At 31.1% G+C, this 23,443-nt stretch overlaps 1 protein-coding gene across 10 annotated transcripts in view; it reads left to right on the top strand.

Moving 5' to 3' along the window:
• LOC129916359 (collagen alpha chain CG42342) overlaps nt 1-23,443 on the top strand; it is a 221,264-nt gene that overhangs the window by 191,890 nt on the left and 5,931 nt on the right. For 7 of the 10 annotated variants that reach the window (XM_055996242.1, XM_055996237.1, XM_055996239.1 and 4 more), the window contains 5 exons: nt 16,472-16,828; nt 16,897-16,968; nt 22,089-22,184; nt 22,277-22,321; nt 22,448-22,510. In XM_055996242.1, coding sequence (XP_055852217.1) covers nt 16,472-16,828; nt 16,897-16,968; nt 22,089-22,184; nt 22,277-22,321; nt 22,448-22,510 — 633 coding nt within the window. Of the gene's footprint in view, nt 1-16,471; nt 16,829-16,896; nt 16,969-22,088; nt 22,185-22,276; nt 22,322-22,447; nt 22,511-22,674; nt 23,110-23,443 lie in introns of those variants that run through there. The other 3 variants (XM_055996245.1, XM_055996236.1, XM_055996244.1) reach the window with 2 other exon arrangements.

Here is a 23,443-nt window from a genome sequence, read left to right as displayed (position 1 = left end):
TGAAATTTTGTTTTTAGATGTTGATTAGTGATTTCTACAAAAAAAAAACATACCAATTTTATTTTAAAACTTTTTTTCCAAAAAATTATTTATAAAAAATTAGTTTTTTAAAAAACGGCTCTAACGATTTTGAAAATTTTTTTTCTAAAAATGCATGTTAATATATCAATCAAAACTGCATACTTGTTTTGTGGGGCAATTTGACTTCAGATGTTGTTTTATTTAAAAAAAAAAAAACGAATTTTATTTTATTTTTTATTTTTATTGGTCTACTTAACACAAAGATTCTATAACTTGAAGTGCAATCAACAGAACAAAATTTGTTTTATTTGAAGTTAAAATTAAGTCAAATACTTGTCTAGCGGGATGATCTCGTGTGAAGCCCACGGGTTGCTATAATGTTTCTGTCTCTGTTGGTTGAGAAAAAGTCCGGTGCAGATCCCAATTATAGCTAATTTTTTGTATTTTTACATTTTTCGAAACTAATTGTCAATTTCATGCCCAAAATTTAGTGTTGAAGTCTAATTTAATTTTATTTTGGATGCCACTTTTTTTTATCCAAACATGGGCTAAAAATAAATACATACTTTTTTCTGTTCAAAATTTTTAATTGTAAATGAAAAATAGGTTTTATACTGCTTAAAAATTAATGTTGGGCGCCATTTTTATGATGTACTCCATTTTATGATATACTTTTTAAATTACTACGAAATATAATGCCATACAAGTATTTATTTGCTGTTAATTGGGCACCATTTTTTTTTTTTTTTGAAACAAGAAAAACAGAGAAAAAACTAAGATAAAAAAGTTAATTTTAGGACCATAACTTATGTTTTTGTTAAATGATTTTCAAAATCATTAGTCAACTTCAAGCTGAAAATGTAGTATGGAATTCTTACTAAAGTTTATGTTGGGCGCCACTTTTTGCTTCAAACTTTAAAGATTGGCTTTTATGAATATACATAAGTTACCTATTCACATTTATTTTACTTTTGGTTAAAAATAATGTGTTTTACAGTTTAAAACCTTTTGCCGGGCGCCATATTTTCTTATAGCATTCTCAGTACTATTTGTCAAATTTACGTCGATAACTTGGCGTTAAATTTTCTTTTAACCTGTTCGGCGCAATTTTTGTTTTTACTCACTCTTACAAAAATGTGCTTCTTTAAATACAAAAGCTGTTATTTCTTGTTCAGTAATGTAGTTACATTTCAATATTGTTCCACCATTAATCACACACTTGAACACCTTGGTCATCAAAGAACCGGTCTCTCAATGCAGAGGTTGTCTAAACCAACACTCTTTGACATCCAAAAACTACCTAAAACTACACCAAAAGTAGCTTAAAAAACGACTATACTATTTGCAAAAAACATTCAAAACACATTCCAATTCAGCTCAATTGCATTTCAAGTTAGAAAAAGTTTTAAAATTCAGCACACACCATGTCAACCGAAGATCTCTCCACACACCATTGACCAGGTCATCGGTATACCTACAAAAAAAAAAAAAAAAAAAAAAAGTTTTCACCGGTTGGTGGTACGGTTTCGGTGGTATTCCGTCGGTCGTCATCCTTATACCAGACCATTTACTTAAAAATAACAAAAAAAAAACTAAAAAGTATACCTGCACACATAAATTGAAAATCGTCCCAGTGGAGAAATTTTTGACTTTCACTTGAACCCATTTAAGTTATGTTTACAAAAACACTTTGACATTCATGGTTCCACTTAAAATAGATGAATGTACACATTTTCCTTTTTGCTACTTTTTTGCTATAAGAAGAAAATAAGAGAAAAAAAATATATAGAACCTAGCGGTGATTAATGAGTACACGTTTGAAGGAAAAATTTCTGCCAAAGTAAAACCGTTTTTGAAGGTGTTTACATAGGTTGCTGGCTGTTGCGAGAGGGAAAAGGAAAAAATCAATTTCCCTGTGGATAGCAAAACATTATTATGTAACAACCTTTGCAACCTTTTTTTTTTCCAACTTCTATGATGGCTTATCTGGCAAAATAAATCGGTTTGAGAGTTTTTACATATTTACCCATTTTCTTTATATATGTTTTGTATACATAATATAGATTGAACAGGTATTTTTGTTTAGTGCTTTGCTTCATTTTTTGTTTTTTTTTTTTTTTTTTTTTTGTTTGGTATCCTTCGGCTGTATGGTCCTTATTATGGCAATTCTTTTTAAACTAAACTTGTCCCCAAAGAATGTGACCGAAAGACTGTTTTTTTTTTTCTTTTTTTTTTTTGTTAAGGAGTTCTATTAAGGTTTATTGAAAAGTTTTCCCATTGAATGTTCGTTATAGTCGTTTTGGGGTGGTTTGAGTTTTGGGAGGTCAATTCAACCAATTGGTTCATTTTGAATAACCTGTTAGCCTGTTACTTAAATTTGATTTACCATTATCCTTTTTTTTTGTTGAATTTTTGCATTGAGCTAAAATGAGATTTGATTATCGCCATTTGAATTTAACATAAAGTTTTTTTTAGTAGTATTTTGGAGAGTTGAAAAAAGCAAAATAAAGTGCAACTTGTTATTTAAGTTGGGCGCCACTTTTTGCTGGGCTAATAGGATAAAAACGATGATCTTGGGACTATAAACAATATTTAAATTTATTTCAAACATTATGTTTTAAATTCGAGAAATACAAAGGCACAATGTTCTGAAGTTCTGAGAACAATTAGTAGAATTAAAGTCATTGGAGTGTTTTGAACCATGTTTGAATGCCGGAAGAACAGCCAATGGCTCTCTCTTTGAACTCTTACAAGGTCACTGTTGGATGCTTTCTTGAAACCGAAAAATTATACTTCAGTGTTTAGATAGAATGACTTACTCACAAACTTTATTAATTTCCAATCATCAATTTTCTTCGATTTTAGTAAAAAATGGCGCCCAACATAAGTTTTATTAAAAATTTAACAGCAAATTTTCAGGATGAAGTTGAAAATCAGTTACGAAAATAAAGAAATATAAGTTTTAGTATCTAAGAAACTAAATATTAAATAATTGTAGTAAAAAAATGGCGCCCAATAAATGGTTTGTAAGTAAATGAACACATTCTTTTCCATATGAAGTCTTAAAAGTGTTCCAAAATAAGGTTAAAAAAGGAATTTGGTTTTCAAATTATCTTTTTAAACTGAGAAGCAATGTTTCGCAAGAAAAAAATGGCGCCCAACACAAGTTTTAAAGACTTTTTTTTCAAGGCGAAGCTTAAAAGTTATTTCTAAAATAAAAACACTTTATAGTTTCAATTGTACATTTTCTATTGCTGTACGCAAAACAGTGGGGCTCAACATAAGAACAAGTACCAATTCAATACCTTAATTGTGGACATTTAATTGTTAAATTTTTTCAAAAATATAAAAATACAAGTTAAAATTCTAAAAACATCTTTTTTTTATCAAAAAAAAAAAAAAAAAAATAATTCAGAAGTTAAATGTATATGAATTTTAATCTTAAAAGTATTTCTTTTAACTGAAAAGTATAGTTGTTCAATAAAAAAAAAATGGCGCCCAACACAAGTTTTTGAAGCAGTTAACATCTTATTTTTAACACTATGCTGTAAAGTTATTCATAAAATACATTCAAAGCCAATTTAATGTTTCAATGACACCTTTTTTATCCAAGTTACCTTGCTTATTATGTCTGAAGCAAAAAAGTGGCACCCAACAAAAGTCTGTGTTTTCTGATTTTGGCATTTAAGACCTATATTTGCCTCACACTGAATGTTTAATCAAGTCCCTGCTTGTACTTGCAAGGTAAGTGTAATCAATACCTTTCCTGGATACCCCTTATTTACTCAAGGTGACAGAACTGAGACTGAGATGGTAAAGACAAAATTGTTATATGTCATGTAACTATTCGTTACTTTCAAAACATAAATATATTATGCAAAGTCAATTCGTTCGAATTCTGTCATAAGACAAACTTCTGAAACATCATCATCAGTTCAGTTTCAGAAGAAGTCGAAGGCGAGTTCAATGTGACTTTTGATTTAAAAGCAAATAAAACAGAGTATTTATATATACTCTGGCTGCAGGCTCCCATCAGGGGGATGCAAATAAACAAACATGTCAACATTTCATTTTATGCAAACATATCGATTTCTTCCTTTCGAATTGCCAGACTATGAATTTCAATTATAAATTTATAATAGCCCATGAAACGTGACGAATACAAATATGTAAATAGTAACCGCGTACGTTTGCAACAATTGAAACTAATTACCTCCAACCCTCTGTCTCGATACGATATCATCGTGTCGGGTGTCGCTTCGTGTCGTTGTCCCATTCCCAGTCTCTATCCTCTGTCTCTTTCTCTTGCGCTTGTTGCAGAGCAGTTATTGCGAAAATTTGGAATTTACCAGACTCATTCATAAATGAAATAACCATATATTGATTTATGACAGTTGGTGATTGCGTGGAACTCTAGGCTCATATAAATATAAATTCTCTAGACTGCTGCTGGATGACAGGATACAACCATACTCTCGAGTCTATAGTGATTTACATTTATAAGCATGTTTTCGTATATAGTGAGAAAGTATTTTATAAATTATATTTTTTTGTTGTGTCTGTTGGATCTGTGCGTGCGAATTATCCATTAGGGACAAAAAAAGGAATGTATTTATCTTCCATAGATGTCGAGTTGATTCGACGAAACCTGCAAACCCACAAAATGAAAAATGATGTAAAGATGTAATCTTTTGAGTATTTGGCAAGAGCTTAGTGTTTTTCCTTTTTTTTTTTGAAAGTAAGATAACAATTCTAATCGCGTGTTCCAGGTCTTTAAAAAAAAAAAAGATATTTTTTTTCCCTTTTTTAGTTTAAAGTGTGTACCTAATAGAAAATTTAAGTATTTTTTCCCTAGGGACTCTTTAACAAAGAACTAATTGAATTAATTGTCTTTAGTGGTCGTTCTAGGTATCTTCGTGTTTTGCTGAAATAAGTCAACCGATCCTTACTGATTGGTGAACAATTTAATTTTTCGTCTTTATTGGTTTTTTTTTTTATTGACAATCATTTGCAAGTAATTTGTGAGTTTTTGTCAAAAACTTGGACAGAAATTAAATAACTTATAAAGATTACATAATGTTGGATTTTCGTGTCCAGTTGCGTTATTAATCGAATGAAATAAATAAATAAAATAAAATAAAATAAAATAAAATAAAATAAAATAAAATAAAATAAAATAAAATAAAATAAAATAAAATAAAATAAAATAAAATTAAATTAAATTAAATTAAATTAAATTAAATTAAATTAAATTAAATTAAATTAAATTAAATTAAATTAAATTAAATTAAATAAAATAAAATAAAATAAAATAAAATAAAATAAAATAAAATAAAATAAAATAAAATAAAATAAAATAAAATAAAATAAAATAAAATAAAATAAAATAAAATAAAATAAAATAAAATAAAATAAAATAAAATAAAATAAAATAAAATAAAATAAAATAAAATAAAATAAAATAAAATAAAATAATATAACATAAAATAAAATAAAATAAAATAAAATAAAATAAAATAAAATAAAATAAAATAAAATAAAATAAAATAAAATAAAATAAAATAAAATAAAATAAAATAAAATAAAATAAAATAAAATAAAATAAAATAAAATAAAATAAAATAAAATAAAATAAAATAAAATAAAATAAAATAAAATAAAATAAAATAAAATAAAATAAAATAAAATAAAATAAAATAAAATAAAATAAAATAAAATAAAATAAAATAAAATAAAATAAAATAAAATAAAATAAAATAAAATAAAATAAAATAAAATAAAATAAAATAAAATAAAATAAAATAAAATAAAATAAAATAAAATAAAATAAAATAAAATAAAATAAAACAAAATAAAATAAAATAAAATAGATTAAATATTTAAATGGTTATTTTATTACAAGTTAGTCTCTTTATACAACTTATATTTAAAATTATGGCAACGCGTTTCGGAATTAACATTCCATCTTCGGGCTTCCAAACTGATGCAGATAACTCTTTGTCAAGAGTTAACAAGTGTTTGCGAACTTAAATCCTAAATCGATATTCACCCAGCTAAACTTTTCATCAAGTTTTGAGTAAAAATAAACGCTTAAACGTGGTTGTCTTAATGTCGCATACGTTACGCAACATCTTATTTATGGTTACTATATTTGTTAAACTCTGGACGCTTCATTACATAAAAGGGAAAATATTAAATTATTTCTAAGTGTTCAAATTGATCTAAACACTGTTATGGCACTTAAAATCTATTTCAAAAACCAAAAAACATGAAAAAATATCATCTACTACCTCAGAGTTTAATAGAAAAAAAAGACAAAATGCACTCAAGAAATTAAGCTAGCAAGAAACTGACAAACATTTCGCTAAGCGTTGTAAAGCAGCGATGCCGACACATTGATTTATCTGATATAAAAAAAACTCGCAACAGCAATATCCAAACCAAAGTTAGATAGCCTCCTAGGTCGGTAGGTCACTTGGATTAACAGTATACGATGGTAAGAGATGGAAGCATTACGATAAACCAGTTATGTTGTACAATTAGGCCGCTTGCAAAAATTAATGACAAAATTGGAACCCCTTCACAAGAAACAAAATATTTCAAACTTTATCAACTACAGAACTTATATTGGGCGCCATTTTTTGTATCAGATCTTTTTTGTCGAATTCAATACAATATTCGAGACGGCTGACGCTCCCGAGGGTTTTGATCAGCATGTCAATATTTTCCGACATGCGACTTCAGCAGTGTTACCGCAGGCTGAATTTAAAATCAGTCTAAGATACTGAAAATTTTTAAAAATTAATGAGTCTCTCTTGTAGATATTATTTATGTCACTTTTTTGGTATTAAAGGAAAAATGTCTACCTAAAAAATTAATAAGAAGTCAAAATAGAAAATAAGAGTCCCAAACAGTGTTGTTCTATTACAATATTGTATTGTTTTTGCTACAATTTTTTTCTGAGGAAGTATTCACTAAACAATAATCGCCTTCATTATTAAGAACACACTTTTTAAACATGGTTCAATTTTAGTTTTGAGCTTGTTATCAATTTTCCAAACATGAATTCCATAGAAAATGTCGTTTGGAGCTTCTCAAGAGAAAAGTTGCAGAATACCTTATAACAATACAAAATTAGCTGCTGAAAAAGCTTAATGGTAATTTAAGGTTTATACCAAGCTCAAAACTAAAATTGAACCATGTTTGAAAAGTGTGTTCTTAATAATTAAGGCACTTATTGTACAAAAAGGGGAAACATACAAAATTTCCAAAAAACGTGGTTCCCCCTTTTGCATAATATTTTTTATCCCAATGTGTACATTTTTATTTTTTTTTAGTTAATTCGTATTTACGTAATAAGATAAGTTAATAAAACTTAAAAAATTTAAGCTACTTCGATAAAAACCTCAAAAATCAAGCAAAACAAACCAAAAATATGTATTTTTTCGTATGTGAGTGCAATCTAGTCACCTTCTATGCGCTTTACTCGCGAAACGGTTCATTTCACAGAAAAATGTGTTGGACATATCGTCGGTGAAACCAGAAAACTGTGTAACTCCATTTTAGCAAATTTTATAGGAAAGCAAAAAAACAAAATCGTTTTGAAGGCATTTGTATGAGTTTTCATTTTCTAATTTGCTAATAAAATAAAAACTATGAACTTTAAGGGGATTCTGAGTTTAAGGAACGGTAGATATTAGGTTTGTCTAACAGATGGCATTCAAATCTAATTTTCAGAAAATTTGGAGTTACACACTTTTCTGGTTTCACCGACGATATGTTGTAGATAATTTCACGACCATCAATTTTTATATAACCTCTGATGACCTCCGATCAATAGGTCGCGATATATTTGCGAAAAACTTTTCGTGACCTTTTGACCCCTATAACTCTTAACGCGGACACGATATCAATGTCGATTTTTCACATCTTCATAACAAAGCCGTCATTAAGCTGTATACCAAAATTCAGCCCAGTAGGAATTTTTCCGCAGATAAAACCTAAAATTACTGGACTAAAAAGGATTTCGTTCAAAATCAGAATTTATGAGCTACAAAATTATGGTTTTGAATAAAATTCTTTCCATTTTGATGGTTAAATTGGATTTTATATCATTCAAAAATGTTTATCGCAAGTGAAAAAGTTTAAAAACAGGGCATTTCAAAAAAAAAAAAAAAAACTACTACGTTTTGAATCATCCACACTTACTACATTTTAAACGATTTGGTGGGGCAACACTGCTCCGCAATGATTCGTAGTGCTAACTCTGAATTTCACTGTAAAGAGTGCCAACAACTGGATCCTTAGTACGTTAAAATATGAAGCGATACTTCCTTCACAGCATTAGTAGGTACTTTCCTGACTCAAATTGTACTAGATTTTAGTTTTTGTCTTATGAATATATGTATATGTTGTAAAACCAGATGTGAACTATAAACTAAATAAATAGTATGCTTTTGTATTGGCTTTGCCTTTTTGTGAATGCTAACTGAGTAACGCGAGTTTTTTTAATTCTCCAAGGTCAAAAGCAATGGTGAACAGGCAAGTCGGCATTATCAAATAAGAAGCAGTCATGAATTAAACGGGGCGGGGCATTTAGTTGGTTTTGTAGTGTTTCACTAGAGGTTTGTGTTCAGAAAAACTTACCCCACCCTAGAGGACCATATACCTTAATCATTCCTTTAATTCTTGACTCTAACAGATCGGGAAAGTTTTTAAAATTGAAACGTTAAACGCTTCCGTTCCTGAAAACTTGAAAATTCACCCACTGAAACACTCTTTCGGTGCATTGAACTACAGTCAGCCAACTTCACTTGTCAACAAAAGGTGGTCATTCTGCATCTGCAGATACGAAATCCACAATCGCGTTATATCTCCAAATTCATAGTATAGTTCGCAGTTTGACTCTTCGCCACCTGAATTCAAACCCTGTGAATAGCCAGCATTGAACAAAAGAAAATGCAACTTGAATAAAATCAAATGAATACCTAGAAAGAAAATAAATGGATACCAACGTTTTTTTTTTTTCAATCAGTCACTTTTCCAAAAAAAAGTGATAGTTCGGTACGCTAGGTGGTTTGAAACAGTCATTAATCCTTTACTGCTTTGAAAAAAGAAGAATCTAAATCGTAACTTGATTTATAGCTTTTTGTCACCTAGAACTGAATTTTTTTTTAGATTCACTCGTTTGTTAACTTTTCTGATTCAGAAAGAAAAATCCGTGTTTATTCACGTACGAGACAGTCAATGGCAGAGATTTATATTTCTGCGTGGATTTCTCCCAAATGCTCAAAATATTCGTGACGAAATAAAGGATATAAAAGAATCACTGGGCGAAACATGTTCCTGACCAAAATTAAGCAGACCAACCCCTTCCCAGAAAAAGGGCTTCTGTTTATTTTTGTAACCCATCATCACAGTTGTTCTACTTATTGAATATTAATCAGCTTCAATCACAAAAAAATGCATATTTCTGACCTCAAAAATACAAATAAAAGAAAAAAAAAAAACAAACTGTTATTGCAAGGACATGATTTCCAATATAATTGCGTCTCCCTTCTTCTCTCACAATAATAATATGAACAACAATCAAAAAAGGAACACCATAATGTTCGATACTCTCAACTCCATAACAGAAACAAAACAAAATAAAAAACAACAAAAAAACGTTACCAAAAAAAAAAAAGACCGAAAAAATCCTTAAAAATATTATCATTTTATTTGAAAGAAATAAAAAAAACACGCTTCCAACTTTTCGCCATCTTTGTCGAGAGATATCCTTAAAACACAAATATGCCATCAGTTATCCCTCATTGCACTCTCAAAAAATCAAAAGGACACCCAAACGACAACAATGAAGTTGCGAAGAGAAAAGACTATGAGATGACATGACGACCGAGAATAGATGGAATAAAAGACCCACGAGGACACGAAAGGACGACAACGACAACATAGAGCCATGAAAAATCATCGATTGTTTGAAAATCTTATATTTTATTAAATTCGCAATAAAAACGTCTTGATTCGCAAAATTAAACTTCTATTTCTTCTCTCGGCGAGAGCGAGTCTAATAAATACGAAAGAACAAAGCTCGAAAAAGGCTATAAAAGTTTTTTTTTTGCTTTGTTTTTCTTCGTCGTCTTTTTGGGCAACGCGCTTGGAATATCATTTTCATCCAGAGCAGCGCATCAGCGACAGCTGTCGTTTGCAGCTTCCATCTATCGTCGACGATGACGGCTATGAGGACGACTATTTGGCCAGGCCACATCGCGTACAAGAGTAATACATTACATTTTATCCACCCGAAAACCCACTTGCCACTTGCTGTGTCCCCGTCCTCATCGAACGAAAATCTAGGCTGGCTCGCAAGGACCAAAAACTTCAACTTCTCTCCTGCCAGGGACATACACAGCGATATTTTGAGATATTTTGGGCGATAAAGGGAGTTATTTTCGTCAAATGGAAAAGCGAATAGGCGGAGAAGGTGATGGTAACGAATGGGTCCCGGGACCACCCAAGGGTGCACATTCAATGGGGAGTTGGTGGATTTAGTGATTTATATTCCCCACCGGCCGATTACAACTTCGACGTTTTCTGATTCTTAAGCAGACTTTTCTCTAATCCTGGCAGAAGTACCACACATTCCAAGTCGTATATTTTGCAAAAAAAAACCACCATCCGTTGCCATATTGGTCGTCCGTCGTCGTTGTCGTTGTGAAAATGTGTGTTCTTTATTTCTGTTCTATGAATTTTAGCTTTCAGCGACAATTAGTTAAAGCTTTGGAAAAAGAATTGTTTTTATTGCTGTTTTTTTTCTCCTGTCTTAGAAGTCTCTCCGTCATTCCTTGTGAGAATGGTTTATACCTACAGGATATTATTTGCCAGGTAACAAACAAAGAGCAAAGTATAAAAAAAAAATTAGGTAAGGGGAAAGGGGGGAGGAGGAATATACATCTTGCGTGTACTCGTGTACATGACTCTTAGACTCGCATACAGCTCAGGGGCTTACTCTCTCTTCTATACACTCACTCACTGAGGGTGTTGGCAAACAGTACTTAACCTTATTCGATCAGCAGCAGCCAAGAGTGGAAAATGCATGGACAGGACAAGGAGCTATGGAGTATCCTTCAGCGTGCAAATTCTCAAATATTTGCACTTTACTCCATCGTCATCATAGTCGTCGTCATTCGTCGTCATCGTCAGAAGGTAGTATATACGAGGAGTGTCGTTGGCCAAAGACAAGAAATGGTTATAAAAAAAAACAAGGCCGGATTATTCATGAGGCAACAATAATAGGCAATGGACTAATGGATTCCTGAGGGTATATTTTTTTACTTTTTTTTTTGTTTTCGTTATTGAATTTGATTTGTTTACAAAAATAAAAAACTTTAAAATTTATATGGAAAGTTTACCTGGAAGGGCAGTATCGTTTAATGACACCTAAATAGGAAAGTTTGTTTAATCGTTCTTAAGGAAAGAGGCATCAGAGAAGCCCCTGAAAGGTTTCCACTAAGTGGTTTGGCCGCTTGCAAAACAACACCTTCTATTTTTCGACCATTAAGATCCATCTGCGAACACGAGTTCAGCGATCGCATAATTCTAAATTTTATTGTATTGGTCGTTATAAGTGTTTATTAATTCTTATATTCTAATACGTTTTTCGATTTGATAAATTTTAAGATATTTTAAGATCGCATTTCAACTATTCCAACATTTTCTTGCCCATTTTGAAAAACATTTGACTTCCCTGGGAGACTGATACAACCTCGAAATTTCTAATCCAGAAAACCTAGAATCACGAAAATCTATAATCCCAAAATATCAGAATCACGAAAATCTATAATCCCGAAAACCCAGAATTCTGAAAACCCAACATTCTTAAATTTCGGGATTTTGGGTTTTGGGATTTCTGATTTTCGGGATTCCGGAATTTGGATTTTTGGAATTTTGTGTGTTCGTGCTTTTTGGTTTCGGTAAAAAGTCTTAGGTTTTAGACCAAAAACCATAGTGCACAGCACAAGGTTATTGCTGAGTTGCTGTTTTCTGGTGCCACTCACCGTTTAGAAATTATATCATTTCAAACTTTCTATGTATCCTAAGAGTATGCAATTTTCTTTAAATATTATGTAAACATTTGATTTGCTGTTATGTACATTATATCTACGCAGAAGAAAGTTTTTAGTGACCGTTGAATGTACTATAAGCCCAGATACAACTTTGTAAATTATAAACTTCTGGAGCGCTATACCACCAAAGGCCGAATTTCGCATCAGTTCGGAGTTTCTTTTCATTGTTTCCTGTGCTCCTATCGGGCGACCAACTAACTCCTACAGTTTTTAACCGATTGGGCTGACATTTTGTGTGGAGCTTAACAATATTTCATTCCAAAAACAAAATTCGACGAAAAAAAAGACCATACAATCGTTAAATTTTAATATTTTAAAATATTGTTAAGCTCCACACAAAATTTCAGTCCAATCGGTTAAAAACTGTAGGAGTTAGTTGGTCGCCCGGTGGGAGCACAGGATTTTGCGTCTTTGCGATCATCCTGAACTACGCCGCCATTTACAAAATGTCACATCATTAACAATTATCAAATTAGCCTATTCTGTTACCTATTGATATACTTAAACAAACAAAATAAACTCCAAAAGAAAATAATGTTTCTCATTTGTATTATACGCTGATGAAAATGGTGAAACGATTTCGTGTCTTAAATGAAAAAAGTTCTTAAGAAGTTTAATTAATAAATACAAAAATTACTTACCATATTTTATAATTTTTTTTTATTTGTATTAACCAATAAGATACATATTTCAATAATAAAAAATTACTTATACGCCCCAGTGAGCTGAAGTTAGAACGCAGACAAAATAATTAAAACAAATTTGTAGCTGACTAAAATATTACACTAGTTCACCTTTGTTGACCATTCAATAAATGCCAAAATTTTAATTATGGGATGCTAAGATTTCGGAGCCATTAAGTATCGCAAGCGAAAATAAGTAAATTTATAACCCACTAACCCATGCATAAAACATCATAAAACAAAATGGCGGAAGTTGGCTGGACTTTTTATTTCCTTATCTGATAGGAAAAAAAAATAATGCGAAAATTATGTAGTACCTACTAAGTTTTTAGGTACAAAGGGCTACTATATTACTTTTATCTTAATTTTTGTTTTTAAACTTTCGTTAAAAAAAACACTTTGAAATAATAAAAATTACATACAAAATTTACTTAATTGAAAAAAATATGATTTAAATAAAGTTAATACCTTTATATTTAAAAGCAAAATAAAAAAAACTTGGGAAATCCACCTTATAAAAAAACATCTTTAAACAAAATCGCACAAAAAAGTCGATCCTGCCAGCACTAACTTTTGTCTTAGAATAAAAGTAAAGGATCGACATGGCGTGGCAAACATGGTTGTCACATGATTCGGTGCCTATTTACAGTGGCGTATTGAGGGGGGGAGGGGGTTAAGGGGGCTCAAGCCCTTCAAGATCATGTTATTATTTAGCTGATTTCATCATAATGAATATGATTTACTGAAACTTTTTCGTAAATCTTAAAGATTTAGATATTTAATCCTATGTGGGCTTGAGGTCTTAAATATTTAATTCAACAAAGGTCACGAAGTAAGGAATAATTTAAAGATTTAGAGGCAGCTTAGATGCTCGAGCCCCCTCCAAAATCTGAAACGGATGTTTATGTTTGTTTGAGTAAGAGCCTCAGCTGACGTTGAGGGTTGGCGTAATTTTTTTTCGGATTTTAGTTCGATTTGGAATTCTTCAGATCATTTTTTTTGGTATTTTGACGTCGAATTAAATCACCGTTAAATTTTGCAAAACTTCTTATGCACAATGCAATCTCAAAACGCCATCTTTTTAAGATATTAGAAATAGACATTTTTCATATCTCAAAATCTTAGTGGCCAACATAACTAATGGTTTCTCTTAGCAAATTCCATTTTGCGCTTTTGATTTGGATTAAAAAAGCAACATATTACGAAAAAATAATATGTATTTTGGATTAAACATCAACAAGAACTTCATTGAAAATTAATATTTGAGACTTTCACATTCTGCATTTAACTTGCCGAAAGTGAAATTAGGTGTTTTGCATTTTTTCACTCATTTAGATTTTCTCATCGAATTCAGTTTACTTTGAATTTAGTGCCTTTTCAATAAATTTGCAATTTTTGGACAAAATATTATCAAAACTTATATTTTTATTGTTTTGTATAGTTTGTTGTTGATTTAATACAAAATACATAATGCCTCATGGCATGAAATATTATAATTCATCACTGCCTCTGTGTTTGCAGTGCGCAATTCTCCAGGTACCTTCGGGAATTGCTCACTCCTTCTGTGTTAGCAACCTCATTCCCTTTACACTAATTCATTTTTGTTTTAAAATTTACAATAATACTGCCCATGTTTTGCATTTCACTTACATATTTGATTTGTCTCATAAAATGTGTCTTCTTCATTTTTCTTTTAAATTCTGCTTTTTCCATTAAAATTGCGGATAAAATTGCATCCATGTCCAAAGCAGTAGTAATTTCACTTTAGAAACAAAATAAAAATGAATGATCCTTCAGTTTTGACAGTTTGAAGCAATTTTGAAGTTTTCGAAATCGATCGAAATGAAGAATATGATATTTCATTTCACGTGAAAGAAATGTTTGCAGGATAACAACTTTGAAAAAACACTACTTTTATTATGAAAGGAGGAGACAGAGTACGAAGCTGTCGAGTAGTAGCAGTAAAATGCTACTTTACCACTTTCAGTACCGCACCACAGCTCTTCACTTTCGATCAAAGATGGATAAAACAGAGAAACAATTTTTTTCGTACATTTTCCCTCTACTCTAAAAAAATTTTGAAAAAATTGAATAGTGGCGCCCAATATAATATTCCATTCCTTCTTTAATACATACAAAGTGGCGCCCAAAAACATATAGTCTCAAAATGGCGCCCAACGCAAGATAAAATTGATTTATTTTAATAAAATAAATGAATCTTCGAAGGATTAAATTGGAAAGACAATAAAACTTATCAAGGCCCCTTAATATTGTAGGTGTGGAGCTATTCCAATATGTATTACTTTTGAATCTTAGAATAATATATGTATGTATGGAAGTGGCGCCCAATTTGGAATACAATTGAAAAGTGTTCACAATGTATCTGTTAGGTCTGTAGGTATAGAGATAAAAAAGAAGTTGAAATAGAAAAAGTCCACCCCAACCTAGACTGAATGAAACAAACAAAAAGTAAAATAGTTTTAAAAATGGCGCCCAACGTTACATTAATAGATAATTATTTTGATTCTTCTCAAGAATTTTTAGAATCCAAGTAAAAAAGTAAACTAATAATAACAGTTTGAACCTTCCATAGCTCAGGCCCCTCGTCAACCTAAATTCACTCCTGCACAATTGAATATCTACCGAAAATGCACTATGTTGACCCCTTTTGTATAATGTCGCTTTGAAACACAGTCAGCCAGCCCAGGGCCAAATTTTATATTTGTTCTGGACTTAATTTTAATCAAAGCATTACAGGAAGTGAATCGAAGAAGAGAGAGAGGAAGAGAAAATGTGTGAAATATGTGTGCGTTCATGTGTCGATATGTTTATTTTGCAAATCCGGTGACAGATGGTGTCCTTTTTGTCGTCATCATCACCATCATCGTCCTTGCGCTTGTTCTCCGTTTCGACATCGACATCGATTTTAACAAAGTCCTTTTTGTATTACTTCTTATAACACTATATATCGCCTAATTTTTTAAGTTTACAATGGTTTCTTTTTATACATAAGACTCTTCTGTTGCAATTTTTTTGTTTTTTATTTTTTTTTTATTGTGTTCCTGGATGTGCTTCCATATTTTCTGTATCCTTTTTTTTTATTTTATTATTTTGTTTCCGGACTGAAGTATTACTTAACACATTTTCTGAGTCACGCTGTAAGTACACTTATGCTTAGATTTTTTTTTCCATTTTCTTGTACTTTGTTGTATCCTGGTGTTGCAATTTTTTGTTCTTTTTATGTTCGGGGGTTTTGAGAGTTGAGCACTCCACCTAGCTTTGATGTTTAGTAGAGCACACACACACTTACTTACACACACACACAAACACAGTTACACACACACATGCACAATTGCAAGCACCCTCTGCAACAGCAGCACAAGCAACAACACGAGAGTACACATAAGCTTTGGGGTTTTTGTGGATGCTGCAGCTAAACAATTCTCCGGCAAACTTGATCTGTTTCGCACCACACCGTAGATTGGGTTTGTGTTGGTAGTTGTTGGTGTGGATTATGACAGAAGGGTAGTTTTCTTGTGTGTGTTACATATTTGCTTTTGTAAGAGAATTAACGAAGAGGGTATTTGGATGGGGGAGGGGGATTTTGAATGCACTGAATTCTGATTGCACATTGTCTTACAGATATTTGGACCAGGAGGTAAGGATGAGGACTATGATGACCCTCCGGTAACGTTGTTACGTGGCCCACCCGGGCCACCTGGTAATCCAGGAAAAGATGGCCGCGAAGGACGTGATGGTCTGAAGGGTGATCCTGGTGAGCCTGGTGAACCGGGTTCGTTGGGACCTCGCGGTCTAGATGGTTTACCCGGAGAACCAGGTATTGAGGGTCCTCCCGGACTGCCTGGCTATCAAGGACCACCTGGTGAGAAGGGAGATCGAGGTGATATTGGGCCACCTGGTTTGATGGGTCCTCCTGGACTGCCTGGACCACCTGGTTATCCTGGTGTGAAAGGTGACAAAGGAGATCGGGGTGATTCAGTGAGTATAAAATGAGTTTTTTTTTTTTTATAATTTATTCGTGAAAACTTAACTGCCTCTTATCTTAGAAGTACAGAAAAATGCGAAGACGACAAGATGATGGTATGGCTGATGCACCTCACACGCCAACAATTGAATATGTAAGTTTTTCTTTTAATTATCTTTTATTATGAGTGAATTACTTAATAAAAAGATTTTATAAAATTCAGAAAGAGGAGAATTTTATGTTGAATTCCTTAGAGTGGTAGAATTATGATTTCTTAACTCTAAAGTATACAATTATTATGCTGCTTCATCATATTCTGAGAAGCACTCTAAGAAATTATGTTAAATGTTCAAATTGGGTAGTTTGAATACAAGGGATTTTGGTTTTGGAGATGTTAGTATTAGGTATTTCAATTTTAGGATTTTTGGTTTGGGTTCATAAATGACAAAAAGACTTGATGTTGTAGTCACTGAAGATGATACTAAATATTATTTCAAAAGCAAGAGCCGAAAATAGAATGTATACTCTTATTTGATAGGTAATAGAAATTCCAACTACCAGTAGTCAAAATAAGGAGAAAGGGTTGCCAGGTCAGTCATCAAACATAAAAATTTCAAGGAGTAATTAAAAAAAAAAAAGATTATGTTCTTTGATTGAAAATCGGTACTAGAAGAGCTTTTGCATACGTAAAAAGCGAACGAATTAAAAAAAAAAACGTGGCACGAGGAGAGATGCAATTGAGTTACCAAAACACAAATCACCAGAGGAGCTTCGAAATTCTATTCTAATATTTGTATCTCAAGTTAAAATAAACCTAGATGAGGCACGAAACAGTGGCGTATTGGGGGGGGGGCTCAGGGGGCTCAAGCCCGCCCAAGCATTCAAGATCATGTTATTATTTAGCTGATTTCATCATAATATGCATGATTCACTGAAGCTTGCTCGTAAATATTAGAGATTAAGAGGCAGCTCAGATGGTCGAGCCCCCTCCAAATTCTGAAACGGCTGTTTGTATTTGTTTGAGTAAGAACTGTAGCTGACGTTGAGAGTTGGGTTAATTTTTTTTTTTCGGATTTAAGTCCAACTCGGAATTCTTCAGATCATTTTTTTAGTGTTTTGATGTAAAATTTCTTATGAAATCTCAAAATGACGTATTTTATCGTCTTATGCATAATTACTCTCTTTTTAAAAATAATATTTTTTACCAATGATATTGGAAATAGAAATTTTTAATATCTCAAAATCTTAGTGGTCAACATTACTAGTGGTTTCTTTAAGCACATTGCAGTTTGTGCTACTGATTTGGATGGAAAAAGCAATATTTTACGAAAAAAATTTCATTGAAAATTAGTTTTTGAGATTTCACATGTTCTGCATTTCACTTTTTGCCTAATGTGCAATGAGGTGTCTGCATTATTTCACTCATTTAGATTTTCTGATCGAATTCAATTCACTTTGTTTCTGTTCGTGAATTTGGTGCCTTTTTCATTTATTCTGAACTTTTGGCCAAAATACTATGAAAGCTTATATTTTTACTATTTTTTAATGTTTTTTTTTTGTGTTAATTTAATACAAAATAAACAAAACACATGAGGCATGAAATAATAATTCATCACTGCCTGTGTTTGCAGTGTACAATTCTATAAGGGAGAATTGCACCATGTGTTTGCAACCTCATTCGCTTTATACTTTACCTAATTAATTTTTCTTTTAAAATTTGCAATAATATCGCCCACTTACATATTTGTTATTTGATTTGTCACGAAAAATGTGTCTTCTTATTTTTTCTTTTAAACTCTGCTTTTTTTATTAAAATGAAGAGCAGCAATAATTTCACTTTAGAAACAAAATAAAATGGATGATCCTCCAGTTAGGAGCAATTTCAAAATTTTCGAAATCGATCGAAATGAAGAATATGATATTTTTTCATTTCACGTGAAATTGGAAAGTGATTTCAATTCACTTTCGGTGGAATAGCGGAACATGGGCGTTTATACCGAAAACAGTGATGAGTATAGCTCAAAAACTAGACGTGATATGAATAAATCTGTAAACTGTTTTGAATTTAGAACGAAATAAAGTGTTTTATTAAGAAGTATGACTCAACTGCTTGCTGCTTGTGTAAAATGTTTGGGATACAAGAACTTTGATGAAACACGACTTTGGATGTGAAAGGAGGAGACAGTAGTACGAAGCTGCCGAGAGCAGTGAAATGCTACTATACAACTTTCAGTACCGCAGCACTTCACTCTCCATTAAAAATGAATAAAAAAGAGAGACAATTTTTTCGTACATTTACCCTTAAAAAAATGTATGAAAAATTTTCCAGCCCCCTCCAAATTTTTTTCTGGATACGCCACTGGCACGAAACTCAAATATTGGAACATAGCTTTTGCAAAGGTAAGTGTGGAGTGGATGCCAAAGGTCGATAATCTTTCAAGCATCAAAAATATTTTAAAATCTTTCATAAGTGAAAATCTATTAGGGTATGGGTGAATGTTTTAAAAGGATGTGGATACCGCATTAGCTTTAAAAAGAAAGAATATCAATGATTTCCATTTTTGTACCGATACGGTGCTATTCGGAAATTTACTTGATTGGAACAGTGCTTCCCAAGTTTGAAAAGTTCAAATACCTTAGATATATGTATGATCAACAGTAAAGCATATTGTGATAACGACATCAACCATGAAGATGAACGAAATGGCAAAAAAATAAAATAATTTTCCTTAACTAAAAGGAAAGCAAAAAAATTCGAGGAAGTCTTCATGTCAAAAATACCGCCTTGAAGAAATCCCTAAAACCTAGGTTAAAAGACAATAGCATAAGACGATGCAACCCAATCGCGAAAAAGAAGAAGAAGAAAAATAAGAAGTAAAAGTAGAAGAAGAAGGACCTCGACGACGTTCCACGAAATCACGTTAGAATCTGAGTCCATCTTTGCATAACCAATTTCTCTAAGGAATTCGGTATTCCCCCGGACACACAGTGTGTCGTCCCCTTATGATAAATCATTTTTTTTTATTTGAGTGTTTATTTGAGTGTTGCTGTAAAACGTATAACAAACAAAATTTAAATTTAAAAAATTATATATGAGTTAGTAAAATTTCTTTGATAAATAGCCAAAAAAAAAATTAATTTTTAAACTTAATTTAAAAAAAAACATTGAAAATCGTATCGATAATTTTTATATATTATTTTGCCTTACGTCTATACTTAATATTGGCAAAGTTTGGTCTGCTCCTGTTTGCGATTTCCAGAGATATTCACATTTATGTGCTACGAGTCAAGTACTTAAAATAATTCATTTTTGAGAAACAGCTTCAAGGGGATTACAAAAATAAAAACATCGATGTTTTTAATAATTTTTAACCATACACAAGTAACAAAAAGCTGTTTATGTAATTACAAATATTTTACATATTGTTTCCAACGAGAAAAAAATTATATTTTTCTGCATACTAAATTTTTAATATAATAACTTGACCCGGCCACGCTCTACTGTGTATTATATCGTATTCACCAACCTCACCGATATAAGAAGTTACGAAAATGCAAATAAAACGTTATTTCAAAATTTGAAAGCGATTGACAAAAAACTATTCGAGATTGGCTATGAAACGCAAATATACACACGATTTTTTTGTATAGAGAAGATAAACAAAACAAGTTGACTTCAACTTAAGTTTTCTTGAAGTAGAAAAAAAGATATTGAAAAGATTTAAACGGGCTTTAAAAGAAAACATTTAGTTCTTTAAGAAACTGTCACAAATTTATTTAAAATAAATCACCACGTTCAAGAACATAACCTCAAAAACTGTTAAAAAAACGCCATTTCAGATTTTCTAACGGGAATATTAAAAAAACGTGATATGATTGAATTTTTCTGACTTCGGATTCTAGTTCAGCATACCAAAAACCTTAAGAAGAGTATATTTTTGTTTATATATAAAAAAAAATTAAATTTACTCACAAGTGGCTTCTTCAATAAATGTTAATTTCATAAATTATACTAAAAAAAAAAGTAATAGGTTGTTTAATTTGTAATTTTTTTTTCTATTCCTGCCATAAAAACACAAAAAAAGATATTAAAACTCCAAAAACTTAGCTGCAAGTATTTATGATAAACTTTTGTATGGGCTCGACACACTGTGGGACAGTGTGAAATCGAGCGTTATCGTGCATTAGAAATAATTCTTGTCCAATAAAAAGAACATAAAGAATGGTAGGATCCACCAAAATATCAGTGATATACAGATCTGAAGTTAAATTTAAAATAAAATAACTTTCCTACTTTGGTCAACTTACCCTCCGTAGTGTGATTTAACAAAATGAAGTTGAGATGCTTTTAGATTTTTTTTCTTCTACGGAGTTGGATTTTTACTCGGAACAACCGCAGAAAACCCGTGCTCATAGAAGTGTGGTACCTACTCCTCGTTTCACCTATTTCAGATGGAAATTATCTAGCAATTTATCTTTCTCGAAGAAGAAGATACTTTTTGTAGGTGACTTTCCGTTGAAAGTTAATAATAGATGCATGATTTTCAAACGGTTTACAGCACTAAATAGAAAAGTTAAATCCTTTTTAAACGGTTCACTACATTCCTTTCATCAACAATTTCTACTATTGTCTTATTGGAATGTTCGACTAATCGTTTTAATGCTTCTGCGGTCTGCGCAAAATTTTGTTTTTTTTTTTAACCATGGGGATTTCAAGATCCTTTTGAAGATTTTCGTTTCGTTATAGTATTTATAAAATGATATTTTGCCTCATTTTCAAATAGAACTTCAGTAGTACCTATCAACAAAAACATTTTTATTTTTTAGAGCATTCTGCAATTCGATTTTCGATTCGAAAAACGCAAAAGTAGCTATTTTCTATTTGAGAACTAATATCCCGTGTAAAGAGAAGTTAAAAAGTTGGACCTAGGAAACTGCCTTGTGGTACCCCATACACTATTTCCCTTAAGTCGAAATACATAATTTTTTCAGATGCGGAAAATTGTGTTTCCCAAATACTTCTGTCCTCAGTTTAATGCTTAAGATTCACGCTACTAAATGGGATCTGGCAATTATGGCAATTTGATTAAAAAAGTAAAAGATACCCGTACAATAAGTATATAAAAAGAATGTCCATACCTATGTAATTATTATCTTCATCAATTCTTCTTTATGAATCACCCAATTGAGAACTAAAATTTTTAATTTCTCATAAAAATTCCTCTCATTAACATAATCAAAATTATATTATTTTTCTCCTCCTTAAAATAATAGCTGTATGGACCCCCTGGACCACCAGGTCCAATAGGCCCTCCAGGTCATCCAGGTCCATCAGGAGAACGTGGCTTAGATGGACGCAAAGGAGATCAGGTAACAAAATCAATTTATAAACATATTGAAAGAAAAAAAAAAAAAAAAGTATCTTATATTCTGACAACATATCCATCATCTTAACGCTTTAGGGCGAGAAAGGACTGAAAGGCGATCAAGGTCCAATGGGTTTACCTGTAAGTTAATTATATTATATATCATATCTCTTTTGATATGTTTTCTTCTTTTTTTTTTATATATTTTTTTGATGAACAATATAAACGACATTGATTATTATTTATCGATTTGATGAATTTAATTAGGGTCCAATGGGAATGCGTGGTGATTCTGGATCATTTGGTCCTGCTGGAAAACCTGGACATCCGGTAAGTTAGAATTTTTTTTATTTAGTTCTTCTTTTCTTGTTGCTTTTTTTAGTTAAAGGGATGTATCTTCCATCAAAAACTATCTTTTAGTCTACTCTCTTAACTCAATTATTCACTCTGTCGTGTTCGTAACTAATCAGTGTAATTTTTATATTTTCTAACAGGTGTGGGCTTATTAACCAAACACTTTACGCTGACAAAAATAAAAACAAAATAAAAAATAAAAATAAAAAAAAATCCGGCAAAAAAATGTTTATGGACTGCTACTATATACTCCATACTCCATTCTACTGCACACACACACAAGTTGTATTTGTTGTTGCTATAAATGAAAAAAAAAAAAAAAATATTTAAAAAAAAAAAAAAAAATCTCAGCAAAGTTTCCCGCCAAAATGAATAATTTAAAATTGTTTTTTTTTTTATATTTTTCCAAATAAAATCTTTTTTCAGTTTGAAAACTTTTTTTAGTTTTTCATGGTTGTAAATAATATTTCATTCAAATGCACGCTTTTAATTCTCCCCTCTATTATAAATGTATCTTCAATACCCAACTATATAAATAAATAATTGTTGTAAATTTAAAAATATAAATATTAAAAGCCGAAATTGTAAAAAAAAAAAATTAAGAACAAATTTCTATTTAATACAAAAAAAAATTAAATACATTTCGTCCATTGCAAATAATTATTCATATACATTTTTTAAAATTAACCCACTCACTCACATTTTATCCCATATTTTTTTTATAAAATATAAAAAAGCATATAATAAAAATAAATTATATATCGCTTTCTCACTTAACCTTATTCCTTATAATACCCTAATATTTATATTCAATTCCTAACTACCTTACTCAAATCAATAAAAAAAAAAAGTTTAATAACTAAAATCCAATCTGAATTAAAGTTCAACAAACAATCCACATATCGCATT

This window comes from Episyrphus balteatus, chromosome 3, assembly GCF_945859705.1.
Source record: "Episyrphus balteatus chromosome 3, idEpiBalt1.1, whole genome shotgun sequence".
Lineage (NCBI taxonomy): Eukaryota > Metazoa > Arthropoda > Insecta > Diptera > Syrphidae > Episyrphus > Episyrphus balteatus.
Note: the sequence above shows the minus strand (reverse complement) of the source record. Positions and strands in the feature narration are given on the sequence as shown.